The sequence below is a fragment of the Micropterus salmoides genome, unplaced genomic scaffold (genome assembly GCF_014851395.1).
Source record: "Micropterus salmoides isolate LMB-PRFRI ecotype aquatic unplaced genomic scaffold, ASM1485139v1 Ms_hic_scaffold_10, whole genome shotgun sequence".
Lineage (NCBI taxonomy): Eukaryota > Metazoa > Chordata > Actinopteri > Centrarchiformes > Centrarchidae > Micropterus > Micropterus salmoides.
Window position 1 is genome coordinate 15,309,846 of NW_024040041.1, and position 12,454 is coordinate 15,322,299.

The 12,454-nt window shown below is 39.8% G+C and overlaps 1 protein-coding gene across 1 annotated transcript in view; it reads right to left on the bottom strand.

Moving 5' to 3' along the window:
* The window catches only part of cacna1aa (calcium channel, voltage-dependent, P/Q type, alpha 1A subunit, a), a 71,788-nt gene extending 69,893 nt beyond the window's left edge, over positions 1–1,895 (bottom strand). Inside the window, 2 exon segments of the mRNA XM_038698446.1 lie at positions 1,047–1,186; positions 1,715–1,895. Of these exon segments, the coding sequence (XP_038554374.1) occupies positions 1,047–1,186; positions 1,715–1,807 (233 nt within the window). The 5' untranslated portion in view covers positions 1,808–1,895.
* Positions 1,896–12,454: the final 10,559 nt, after the last annotated feature.

Genomic DNA, 12,454 nt, shown 5'->3' on the forward strand with positions numbered 1-12,454 from the left:
AACACAAACTGCATCGGTACAGCAGTACGTGACAGTTGTAAACATGCTGCACAAAAAGGAAGCTTACTGTGTCTTTAAAGAAGGAATGACATATGGAAGGATGGAGAGCTCAACAGACAAATCAGTGCACCACTGAAATATAACAAAATGTAATCTTGTTTGCATGTGTTTGCAAATTATTGTTCTGCTCCTCTTTTTATTTCTATCCACCCAACTAATTATCTATTTACTCCGATCGTTTTCTATGATTATTAACTATATTGTATAACTCTACCATGCTTCTTAACTCAGTCTCGTTGATACCGTGCCTGTCACAGTCCTCAGGCTGCATCCAATTTCTTCCCTTTACCCTTGCTTTCTCATTGAACGTTCAAACTGAAATATCACAGTTGCCCTATTCAAAACTTTGCTTTTTTTTTTACTTTGCACTTGGCATCTAGAACAACCCACATTACTATTGTTGGTCGTTACACGTTGTGCTGTTCTGCTGTTAAAGGTGTCAGTTGGAATCCTTTTTCATGTTGGAGTTATTGAACTGCAACCCCTCGCTTTTTTTTTTCACTCACATGCTTGTTTTCCTTCACTTCCTGCACTCTCCTGCATTTTCTCTTCCCATTCGTTCCCATTGCCTATCTCTACTTAGCTACCAGCACATGTAAATTTTCTTATATCTCTCTGTGCCCCCACCCCCTTTATCTCTGTGTATATTGTGGTGACATTTGTTAGCTTCCCAGGTTGCTGGCTGCCTGCAGTTCTGCTGTGATCTGACTGCTGCCTTGCCCACAATGGGGCTATTCATTAGGGCAAAGGAGCAGGGACAGGACACGCATGAGTCACAAACACACACTTGCACAAACACACTCTAAAACACATGACAAACTACTTCATTTTGTCTAGTTTTACTTGAATAAATCAGAGGGAAAACCACATTTGATTCTGACCTCGTGTATTCATAACTGTGTTCATGTAGGTACATTCTGTGCTCGTAATTGTGTTCCTGTGTGTGTGTATTTGTGATAGCTCGTGTCTTTTCGCTTGCCACTCACCCTGTGAGCACCACCACAAAGTCCATGACATTCCACCCATTCCTCAGGTAGGAGTTCTTGTGGAAGGCAAAACCAAGTGCCAGGATCTTTATTCCAGACTCAAAGCAGAAGATCCCTATGAAGTACGGCTCTGTATCATCCTGAGAAGAGAGAGAGGGAGAGGAGGAAGGAGGGTTAAGAGGGAAAAATACAGAGAGACAAAGTGACAGCCATCAATAGCTGGATGAAGTTGTGTTCAGAAGTAAACCTTTTTTTGTTTGTTTTTTTAAATATGCGTCAACTTGATGTGGGCACTAACTTTAGTGTGGCTATGTAGAGATGGGAGAGAATATGAGTGCATCTTTGTTTTCTAACTTCATAACTATAGATGCAGGCTTACATTTGATACAAACATTTGCATGTTCCCTTGTGAATCTGTGTGTTTATAAATATTGTGTGTGTATATACTGCTTATTTCTATGTTATCTGTAGTTATATGTATTTTTCTAAAGACATGTAGTGCACAGAACATTTGGACATTACATTTTTGGCAAGATGAAACAAATCCTTTACTCTCGTTTACTAGAGTAGCCGCATGCATCTTCACTGAAGTAAAATCAATACTGTTGCCTGCATTTTAATCATGTTTACATATGTCTCTCATACTGTATCACGTCTGTTGAACTCACCAGGCGCTCAGACAGCGGAGTCTTGTCCCCATCAGGCAAATGTTGCTCCAGAGCCAGGACGATGCAGTTGGCAATGATGGTAGCTAGAATCATCCACTCAAATGGAGTGAGGCGGGTCGGTCAAGGAAGAAACACTTCTTGAGAGATAAACAATTTCGATCTCAAATTAAACACTGAAAAAACAGCAATACAGCTTAACATTTTAAGTGTTTTTTAGAACATAATAATGGCACAATTTGCTCACCTTTGTAACTTTCCAACAAGAGGTAATATTATTACATTATATTAGTCTTAAGTTAAGTTAAATTATAAAAAACACAAATTTGTACCTGTCTTCACACATTTGTTTCCTACATTTGTATCATTTCAATATTACACAGATCTACAATATAGATTAATTTCACTTGCATGCAAGGTGCAGATTTGAACTTCTATTATATGATCTAGCATTGTAAAAAAATAAAAACACTTGGGCTGCTTTAAATAGCAGTTTTCTCAGCATTACAAGGACCAAGATTACCTAGCCTACTTGATATGCAGATGTACGCAGTAAATTGCCACAAAAATCTAATCAGAAAATTTACTCCATGGGGACTTTCTATCATTTATTCATTAGTTACTGCATTTACAAGAATGTGTCTGTGGAAAGCAAAAGGCAGATTGTTGAAAGAAATATTTGCACACCGATATCAAATAAAAACAATATCCACACTGCTTTTCAGTGATATTTTCTTGGTAATTCCTTGGCATACCCAGTGGGCTGCTAATATACATAAGAATTAAGTGGTGAATTAAGTGAAAAAATGATCTAGCAATTAAGATAATATCACACTCTCATGTCAAAGGTCAAATCTATGCAATTTGAAAGAGTGTAAGCGAGTCTGACAGACAGCAGGCCTTTAGCTTAAATGGACTGATGTCTGGCGTCTCACTGCCATTACCACCTGTTTAGACACACACACAAACACACACAGACCCACAAGCCAACACTATGAGTCAGTTAAATATGTTCCACTAAGTGTATGTTCTGGTAACACACCGCCCACACAGGCAAACACACACACACAGAAGACGCAGGCTATGTTAAAGTGTTAGTGTGTGATAATGTGCCTGGACACAGAGTGAGATTTGTTGCGACATCACCGTTTGACTCTATGTACATAGCGTCTAAGGGCTAGTTCGGTGGAGGAGGGAGAAAGAGAGAGAGAGAGAGAGAAATAAAAAGGGGGAGTATCTCTATGTACATCTAATTGTGTTTGTCACGATCTGTCTCTCTAACACACATACAGAAACACAGACACACACACACACTGGTGGTGTCTTCTTAAATCAATCCTTCTGTCTCGTTAAGGTCACAAGATGAATAGTTACATTTAAAAGAGAAGAGTGGAGAGAGAGAGAGAGGGACTGAGAGAAAGGATGTGAGTGTAAATGTGTGAAGGAGATGAATGAGTAATCAAGAGAAAGGGAGAGGAACGAATGGATAGAGGAGGAAAAAAGGCAAGGACAGAAAGAAGAGAATAAAGGGAAAACAGAGTAGCTTGACTTTCATAATTAATATTATGATTATGTGTCCATATATCATGGTATTTCATGAGTTTTTGCTTGGGGGGGGGGTTGTAATTTGTATTTTCCAGCCACTCGAAACAAACCCACTCTTTTCCTATCCTATTCTTTCTTTTCTCCTCTGCTTCACCTTTTTCCTACATGCTTGCTTCCTTCGGGAGCAGCCATCCCCATGGCAGTTGGGAGGAGGGGAAAAAATTGAATGGCGAAGAGAGAGAAAGGAAGAGGATGCTATTTATGGAAACACACCACATGTGTGCACGTGTAAAACATGTTAGTTACGTGTTCTGTACATGCTTGCGTGCATGTGTAGACCTCAGTGTACATGTGTATGTTGAAAAAGCTGCTCTAGCCTCTTGCAAGCCCACAATGTGTATGAGTGTGTGTGCGTTTGTTGGACCACTCCTACCAGGCGCACATTACTCAAACACCCAGGGTGCCATTCAATTAGCCTCCCTGCCCCGCCCAGCTATGTGTGTGTATAAATGGGAATGCGTGTACACGTATGTACAGTATGTATGTATGTATATGCACGTGCGTATGTGTTGGGCCATGAGAGGGCAGGGTGTAGCTGACTGAAAAAGGGAAAGAGAGAGGAGGGAGAGAGACCAAAATAGAAGTACAGGGACAAAGGGACAAATGTGTGCATATGTGTATTGTGTATTAGAAATGTTCCCCAAGCGGAATAACTATTAAATGTGTGTGTGTATATATATATATACACACACACAATGATCATTTGGCACATTTTGTCCCTGCATTGTTTCAAGATGCCACATGATCTGCACCCTCATTACACTGGCTTTACACACTCACACACACACACAAGGCTGTGCGATATGACGATATCTATCGTTTGACAATCGTTAACAATTGTGCATTTATTTCATTGTGTCGCAAATTCCACACTTTACTGTAATCTTTCCGCGAGGGGGTGAAGCTAGTTTTACGTTGGATATTCTAAATCTCTCAAACATCGAACGTAAAACTAATATCCAACTTGAAACTATCACCTATAAACCTCACCGCAGTCCGTTTTTCCCACATATGCCGGTGTTGCGGAAAATAAATTTGCATTCAGGATAAACAAACGTGGAAGAGAGTGAAGTTTACTCATAACTGGATAATACTGAGCGGCAGGACAAGCTAAAACGAGGAGCTAACACCAAAGAGAGAAGTCTGTTGAGCCACGCAACATTAATCCAGCAGTTCCAGTCATGATATGTGTGTCAGGTAACTTTTAATGGCTTGCCCACGGACATTCAGTTTATTTTCTAGTTCACCAATACATGCTGTTGTTGTGATGTTAGCTATAACAGCAGGAGAGCTGTGAATATCGTACCTCTGCTGAGCTGCTGTGTTGTGTCTGATCCTCTAGTAAGCGATGCAGTAGCAAATAGCGACTGTTTGCTAACCCACAACGTAGCTAACGTTAGTTACATTACATGCTGTGTCGTTGTTCACCCTATATCATGGTATTTGTTGTGTTGATTTAGATTTCTCCAGAATTGCAAAAATTATCCCACCTTTATCAGAGCTCTCAAGTCTCACGCATTCACCGTGAGACACACGCATTTCAGCCAGTTCACACGCCACACCTTGTATTTAAGTAAGTAAGTAAGTTAAGAGATAACGTCCTCGAAGTTGTCCCGCTATATACAATTACTGGACGATCATTTTTCTGCCGAGTTCATAGCTTACTCTGTACTAAACGCCAGAGCCGTTAAGCCGATCAGAAATTAAAATGTGTTGCTTCCGGATAAATTCCGTGATCCCGCTGAAAGCACGTTCGTTACCAGGCAACATGGATGCGCGTGCACACACGGAGTGGAGGTTGGAAGCTCAAGACCCGATGGATGCGGTAACTGTCTTCTTTGACGAACTCACTTGCCTGTGATCAAAGACAGTGAGAGCAGCTGATGTTGTGGAGTATCCTGTAGCCAAATTCATGCTAAATGATTACTGATGCAGACAAAAACTCTCCAACCTCTTACAACCAGAAACTTTGGCTCTCTCACCCAGTGGTGAACAAAGTTACTTAGGCATATTCAGATCCTTTTTTCTTTTAATAAAAGTACTGCATTGAAAAAGTTAAGTAAAAGTATGTTATTAGGCTATAAGCAGGAAAATGTAGAAGTAGCCTATTAAAAATAAAAGTAGCCTACTCAAAGCAGAAAGAAAAATGTCCCATATGACTGATATTCTATTAGCCTATATATCATATCATTAGATTATTATTCCTCATGCATTAATGTAGTTGGTTGTGGTTGAACTATTTTTTATCAGATTGCTATTAATGATTATTTTTAGTATTAATCAGCTGATTATTTTCTCCATTAATCGATTGTAATAAATTCTGAAAATAGTGAGAGAGCGCGACACCTTGCATGCTTGTTTTGCCAAACCTCAAAATCAATAGATGCTAATTCAGTTTCTGTCAATTAGCCTAACTGATATAGTTCTACTAGCTGGACTTGTATAAGCTCTTAAGTAATTAAAATTATATAAAAACATCATATTTAAACTCTCTAAAAGCCTATTTTTTAAAGTAACTAGTAACTGAAGCAAGTTCTGCAATACTACAGTAGGCCTATGTGTACGATATACATTGAGCACTGCTGTTCATTGGGCTTGTTTGGGGCCAAATCTTGATAGGCTAGATTTGTAATTTGGAAATATAAGTATCAATAGTCTTTTATCAGATATTTTTATCATTTCTATTTGTTCGGGTCAATTATAAACTATAGGTCAAATTTAACTGTTAGTAAAAACTTGAGAGAATTGGCTGGGGCTGAGGGGCTGCTGCTACAAATATTTGAGTGGCTCCTCCTCTAACACGCGTTATCTCACTCCAAACTTTTATGATAAAACTTGAGAGCCCTGCCTTTATGATGCAGAGAAATGTGATGAGTTAATTAATGTTGGAAATTAATTCAGTAACAGTAACTCATGACATTTTATTGAATTTACATAAAATATTCTATATCAGGATATATATCGTTATTGGGATATGAAAAGACCTATATTGGGATATGATTTTTTTTAATATTGCACAGCCCTACGCACATATACAAATTCAGAATATGAATAAATCACTCACACTCTGCCATGAACCTTTCAATAATGAATCTCCTCTTCCTCATTCCTCAACGGCTATATATAGCAACATGACAGAGTTAAAAGCAAGGGAAGATTTAGGGGGTGACAGAGAGAGAGAGAGAGAGAGAGAGAGAGAGATGGGAGTATGTTACTCTCTCACCATTCTCCCACCCTTCATCATTTTAATGTTTTCTTTGTCCTCGGTCTCTCTCTCTCTCTTGCCTCCCCTGTGTTTCTCGCTCTACCCGTGGTTCTGCATATGCTTGCTTTTTATTATCTGTCTAGGTGTGCATCTGTGTGTGTGTGTGTGTGTGTGTGTGTGTGTGTGTGTGTGTGTGTGTGTGTGTGTATACTGTGATGGGGACAGTAGTAGGTCGTAGACAGAGATGTCTCGCCAAGAAAAGGGAAGTGAGGCCCTCAAAGTACGCCACTGGAGCCAAATGACACACACACACACAATTTTGCTGGCCTTTTCTTAACCTTGTCCATCACCGCTCCATACGGTCTTCATGTCTTCTCTCTCTCCTCACCTTCCTGTTTCTCACTGATTTATTTCTCTCTCTACCTGCCCTGTTAAGCCTCCCCTCTCTGTCTCTTTCTCCCATTTAATCTCCCCTCTTACAATTCTTCTACCCCTCCATCTCTATCTCATTTTGTCAGTTTTTTTCCTCGCTGCTATATCCACCCACTTGTTTCTCTGTCTCTCCCGCTTTCTCTACTCCCCATCTCTCCTCAGTCCACCTTTCTCTCACAGAGTCTGCCCATCAATCATCCCTATCTCTATCACGCCATCTCCATTCAATATCCGCATGAGATGCCGCATCAGCAAACGCACGAGGACACAGAGAGCAGGAGACATAGAGGGGACGGGGGGGGGGAAAGGTTGGACAGGAGGGGAAATATATGGAGGGCTAAATGAAAGAGAGAGGAGAGTGGGAAAGAGAGGAATAGAGAAAGAAAAAAACTGTCCTGTGGGCACAGACATGATTGAAAAGAGTGAGTGGTGAGGAATAAAAGACAGATGGGGGAGGGGGGGTAGCAGAGGGAGGGAAACAACAGCGAGAGAGGGCAGAGACAAAGAGCATAGGAGTGCTGAATGAGGAATAAAGCAAGGGAATGACAGAGGGGTGTGAGAGTATTGCGGTATTTTCTTCTCCTGAGCAATGTGTATGCTCTGTCGAAAGTAGGTTAGTGGCAGAACACGCACACACACATATATAAAGGGAGTGGGAACGAAAGGAAGGGAGTGGGTGACTATATATCATGCTGTCACATACAGTATGTGTGAGTGTATGTTTGTGTGCTACTGATACACGGCACTGTATAAAAATCACTGCAGGCCTCACATGCTTCCGTATATTCACACACTCATCACACATTTCCCCACAGCCGCATGGTTTTATGTTGTCATCCTTAAATCTCACACAGGATGCCAGCATCGTGGCAAGCACACATATGTATGAAGGATTACACACAAGCTTACACATACATATATGCAGGAACAAACACACACACACACACACACGAGCGTGCATCTGAACACTCTGGTCAAAATGTCCACCCCTCAATCGCCTCTGCAGTCCTGACTCCCTCCATCCATCCCAGCCATGCACTTGTCATATTGCCATTAAGCATGCATTTTTATACATGGACTGTACACACATAGACCAACACTAGACTACATCTGTATGCCAATGGAGTCCAGACCAGCTGCTACCCTTTGGGAAGGTGCCAGCCTCCCTATTAATAAAACTAAGCATGACAGTATGGGCCTTTCTCACTCTGACATTCACTAGCTACTTACATTGTTTTGTAATAAACCAGACATGTTATTTTACTGTAATACATTCACTTGAAATGTTTGTTTAAAAAAATGGCTCTTGCATATTACAAATGTCATTATTATATACATACATTTTACCAGGGCTGCAACCAATGATAATTCTCATTATCGATTAATCTGCCCATCATTTTCTTGAGTCTTTGATTAACCATTTTTTCTATAAAACTCTAGAAAATAGTGGACATTGCCCTGTGTAATTTCCCAGAGCTGCTTGACACAACAGTCAAAAAATCCAAAGCTTTTCAGTTTACTATCATGTATGAATTCTCACATTTCAGAAGCACAAAATCAGCAAATGTTTGGCTTTTTTGCTTAAAAAATGGCTAAAACGATCATTTGATAATCAAAACAGTTGCCGACAATCTTCTATTGATGAAATAATCTCTTAATGTAACAGTTACAACTCAATTCTAACTTTATGTACTTTTCTTGTTCTGCATATGAATATTTTCTGTTTTGTTTAAGAAGAAGACAAAAAGAAGAAGAAACTAGGGAGAAGTGATTGTGAGAAGTGAAATGATTAATTAGCAGCCTCCCCTTTTCCCTGTCAGTTCCTGTTTTATGCCTCACTCCTCTCCCTTCCCTTCCTCTCCCTCTCTCTGTCTCTGTCCTGTTACATTATGCAGCAGAGCACTGGCAGAACAGCTCAAATGATTACTTCATTTTCTTGTCACTTTTCCCTCAGAAGCACTGATTTGATAAAATGAATGGGATTAAGCGCTGTGGTTAAAACCTATCTAATTATTTTGATAATCAGCAGCCATAAAAGATAAGAGACATGGTTGAAGTGCTTCATTTTATTCCTGCATCTTAAATGGAACTCTTACGAATCGCAGTCTAAGTGTCTCTTCGTTTGAAATATTGCCTTGCACTTTCACATTTGGAAAATATGAATGGATAAAAGTTCTTCCACTTTTAATAAAAAAGCAATCTTGAAATCTAAAACAGTCTTTAAATCTCAAAGCGATATATATTTTTTCACATATATTGCATTCATTAATTTCTCGCGAGGATATGCAGTAATTCATTTTATTTGTGTCTCCCTACAGTACACTCAATTTGGCAGTGGAGAGCCTCCACAGCAACGGTCTCCACTGAGAGGCACTGTCACAATATTCCTCCACAACAAATGCTGTTGCATTCACTGTGTTCAAAACACTGTGACATGAAACCCAAACCAAACATGTCCATGCCTCAGTGCTACAAAAAATGTCATGATTCTACATTTATCCCACTTTGGCACCATGTTCGACTGTGTTGCCAAACAAAAGGGAGTGCCCGAAGGCCAGTTTAGCCCTGCGTGGCCTCTCTCAGTCAGAGTTAGCATCTATCAGTGTGTATAGTCCTTATAGTCGCCCACTTCTCCTGCATCTTTATTCCATACAGCATATGTTGTGTCTGTATGTCACCCCTGCCACCGCCTCTCCTTCACCACCCGCTAGCCGAGTTGTCACTTTGTACAAGATGCTGATGGTGGTGTGCACGTGTGTGTGTGTGTGTGTGTGTGTGCGCCCACTGTGGGTTGTGTGTAGAGTACCATGTGACTCATATATATATATATATATATATTTTTTTTTACATTAGCTGTATGTCAGGCAGGTGGCGCAGGTGTGTTGGCCTGCTTTTCGCTGCCAATGTGTATATGTACATGTAAATGTTTGTGTGTGTGTGTGTGTGTGTGTGTGTGAGAGAGAGAGAAGCCAGCACACCCTGCAGGTGGAGTGCAGGTTTCCAGCAGGGTTTGTCTAGTAACAGCCGCAGCACATGACTAAAGAACACAGGCATCAAAAAAATCAATCCATCACAGAGTCTCTCTGTCTCTTTCTATTTTTCTCTCTCTCTCTCTCACGTATCCGGATTTCCAAAATAGCTCTGCTCCACGTCACTGCACCCCCACCCCACTCCCCACTCCCCACACACACACACACATTCTCAAAGACACACATCTCACACAAACACACACAAACGTCCAAACTACCGTGCATCTGAAACTGAATTATTCAACAGAGCCAGAATGCACAGCTCAGAGAAAGGGGAATGAGAAAAATGCAGAGAGAAAGGACAGAGAGAGGAACAAAGAAAAAAGTAAGATAAGTAATCTATAATATATCTTCTATTCACTGTGCATACAGTAAACATAGATGAACACTAGATGCCTACTAGATCTGTTGCTAACAGGTGAAGAAGTAAATCCAGGATGTTTATCTACACATATAAGATCTTGTAATAGGTGTTAAATAGTATTTGACTATTAAAGACTAACATAATGGATTTTCCTGCAAGGTTTTCGTTAAGTACATTTCAAAACGCAGATTCTACACTAACCCTTTACAGTGATCTCTGTGGAGTGAAAGAGACTACATCTAAAGAATGATGTCAGAGAAGGGATTTTAAAATGTAGGCAACAGGCAGTACCTTGTCCAAAATGATGCAATAATGCACTAAGACTAAGACTGCACTAAGTTTACTAATGTAAAGTAACATCTGCACACTGAGGCAGTGCCATCACCACTGCCTCTGCCACTACCACTGCCTATTGTGATTTATGCCCTGGTTGCTACACAGGAGCATGTTTCCATATTGATTTTGCTTCCATTTCTCAATTGCCATATATGTTACAAGGGCACCCATCAGCAGTATATCAAAAAACAGCTAGCACGGAGCATTTATCAGATTGTAGAGGATCAATTGACAATCTGAGAACAGCTTAGCTTGTCATTTGCTGTTGCTGTTGGTGAACCGCTCCCAATCAGCACGTCATTGCATTTCCAGTCCCTATACATTAACATTTCATTTGGCAACGTGTTAGCCATAAAACTTGATAGGCCAATGGAATATCAGTGCTCTGTGGCTATAAGATTATCTTAGAGACTTTTTGCTACAGTGGTCAAAAATCACAAAATGTATGAGACTGCCCTCTCCAAAAAAACGACAGGTCGTAAGTGCGGCACCTTATTACAACCCATATTAACATTTATTGTGACAACGACCTCTAGTGGCCCTACTACAGTTTTAAGTTTTGACTTTAATACGGTTACTTCCGTCACGACTTCATTAATTTACTCACTTTAACCCAAACCACTACATTTTCCTACGTGACCAAGTCATTTTTATTGCCTAAACCAAACTGCATTAACATTAACCACATGTTTAATGTCATGTGATGCAGGTCACGTGTCCTACGTAACCTAGTTTATGCTCATATGTGTCGTTTGGGGAGGCATGGATAAAAGACCTATGTTGTTGTTTTGAAAGGCATTCTTAATAATGTAGGCCTACATATATGCCAGTCTAATAATTGATTTCTAATTCATAACTGTATTAAAACCTGATAAAAATAAACATTGTTTTTAATGAAATGACACAACAATGTCCACAAAGGTAATCTAGGTATGTTTCAACTTCAAAAAGTTTTTTTAAATGTGTGCGTTTTGATTTAATTTCAGATAATAAATGCTGTAATGTTTTGTAAAAAAAAATAAAAATAAATTTGATATTGTGACGCAAATGGTCTGAATGGTAAATGTTTCTGTTGGGCTCATCTATGAAGCGGCGCCCTTCACATTGTGTAACACAGCGCACTTTTTATTGATAATTACTTTCTGTGCAGTGTGCACAAAATTTCACTTCAACTTGTAAACAGGAAGCGAGAGACAGGGGCATAGAGACGGAGAGAAACAGAAAGAGAGAGAGGGAAAAGTAGATTCCTCACTACCTCGAATGACCTTAGTGTTCCTCCACCTCTAGGTAAGAACACTGTGGGAGGACAGACAGATATATTTCAGTAATACACACATGCACAAGCACACAGACACACACACACCCAGACAAGGTAAAAGCAAAACACTGCCGATGATCAATATCACAAAGTGAAGATATATGATAAAGATGTTGTTTAAACAGAAAGTGATACAGAAGATATTTTTAGTTCTTAGTTTAAAAAAAAGAGGTTACCATATTTAAATGACAGGATTCTATATATTCTAAAAAAAAGTATTGACTGATTAATCAGGTCACTTTTTCCAAAAGGCAAACGCTACAGATGAAAAAAGACAAAGAGCACATATTGAGAAAAATAAAATGTACTTTTTCCAAGTGTGGAAAAAATTAAGAAAAACAATCTAAATAGATTAGGCTTTCTTATAAGCTTTGTTTCTAGTTCTGCGTGTGCACTTGCGCATGTGTCTGTATGCTCATGCAAACCCCAGTGCCAAGTCTGCCCAAAGAACTCA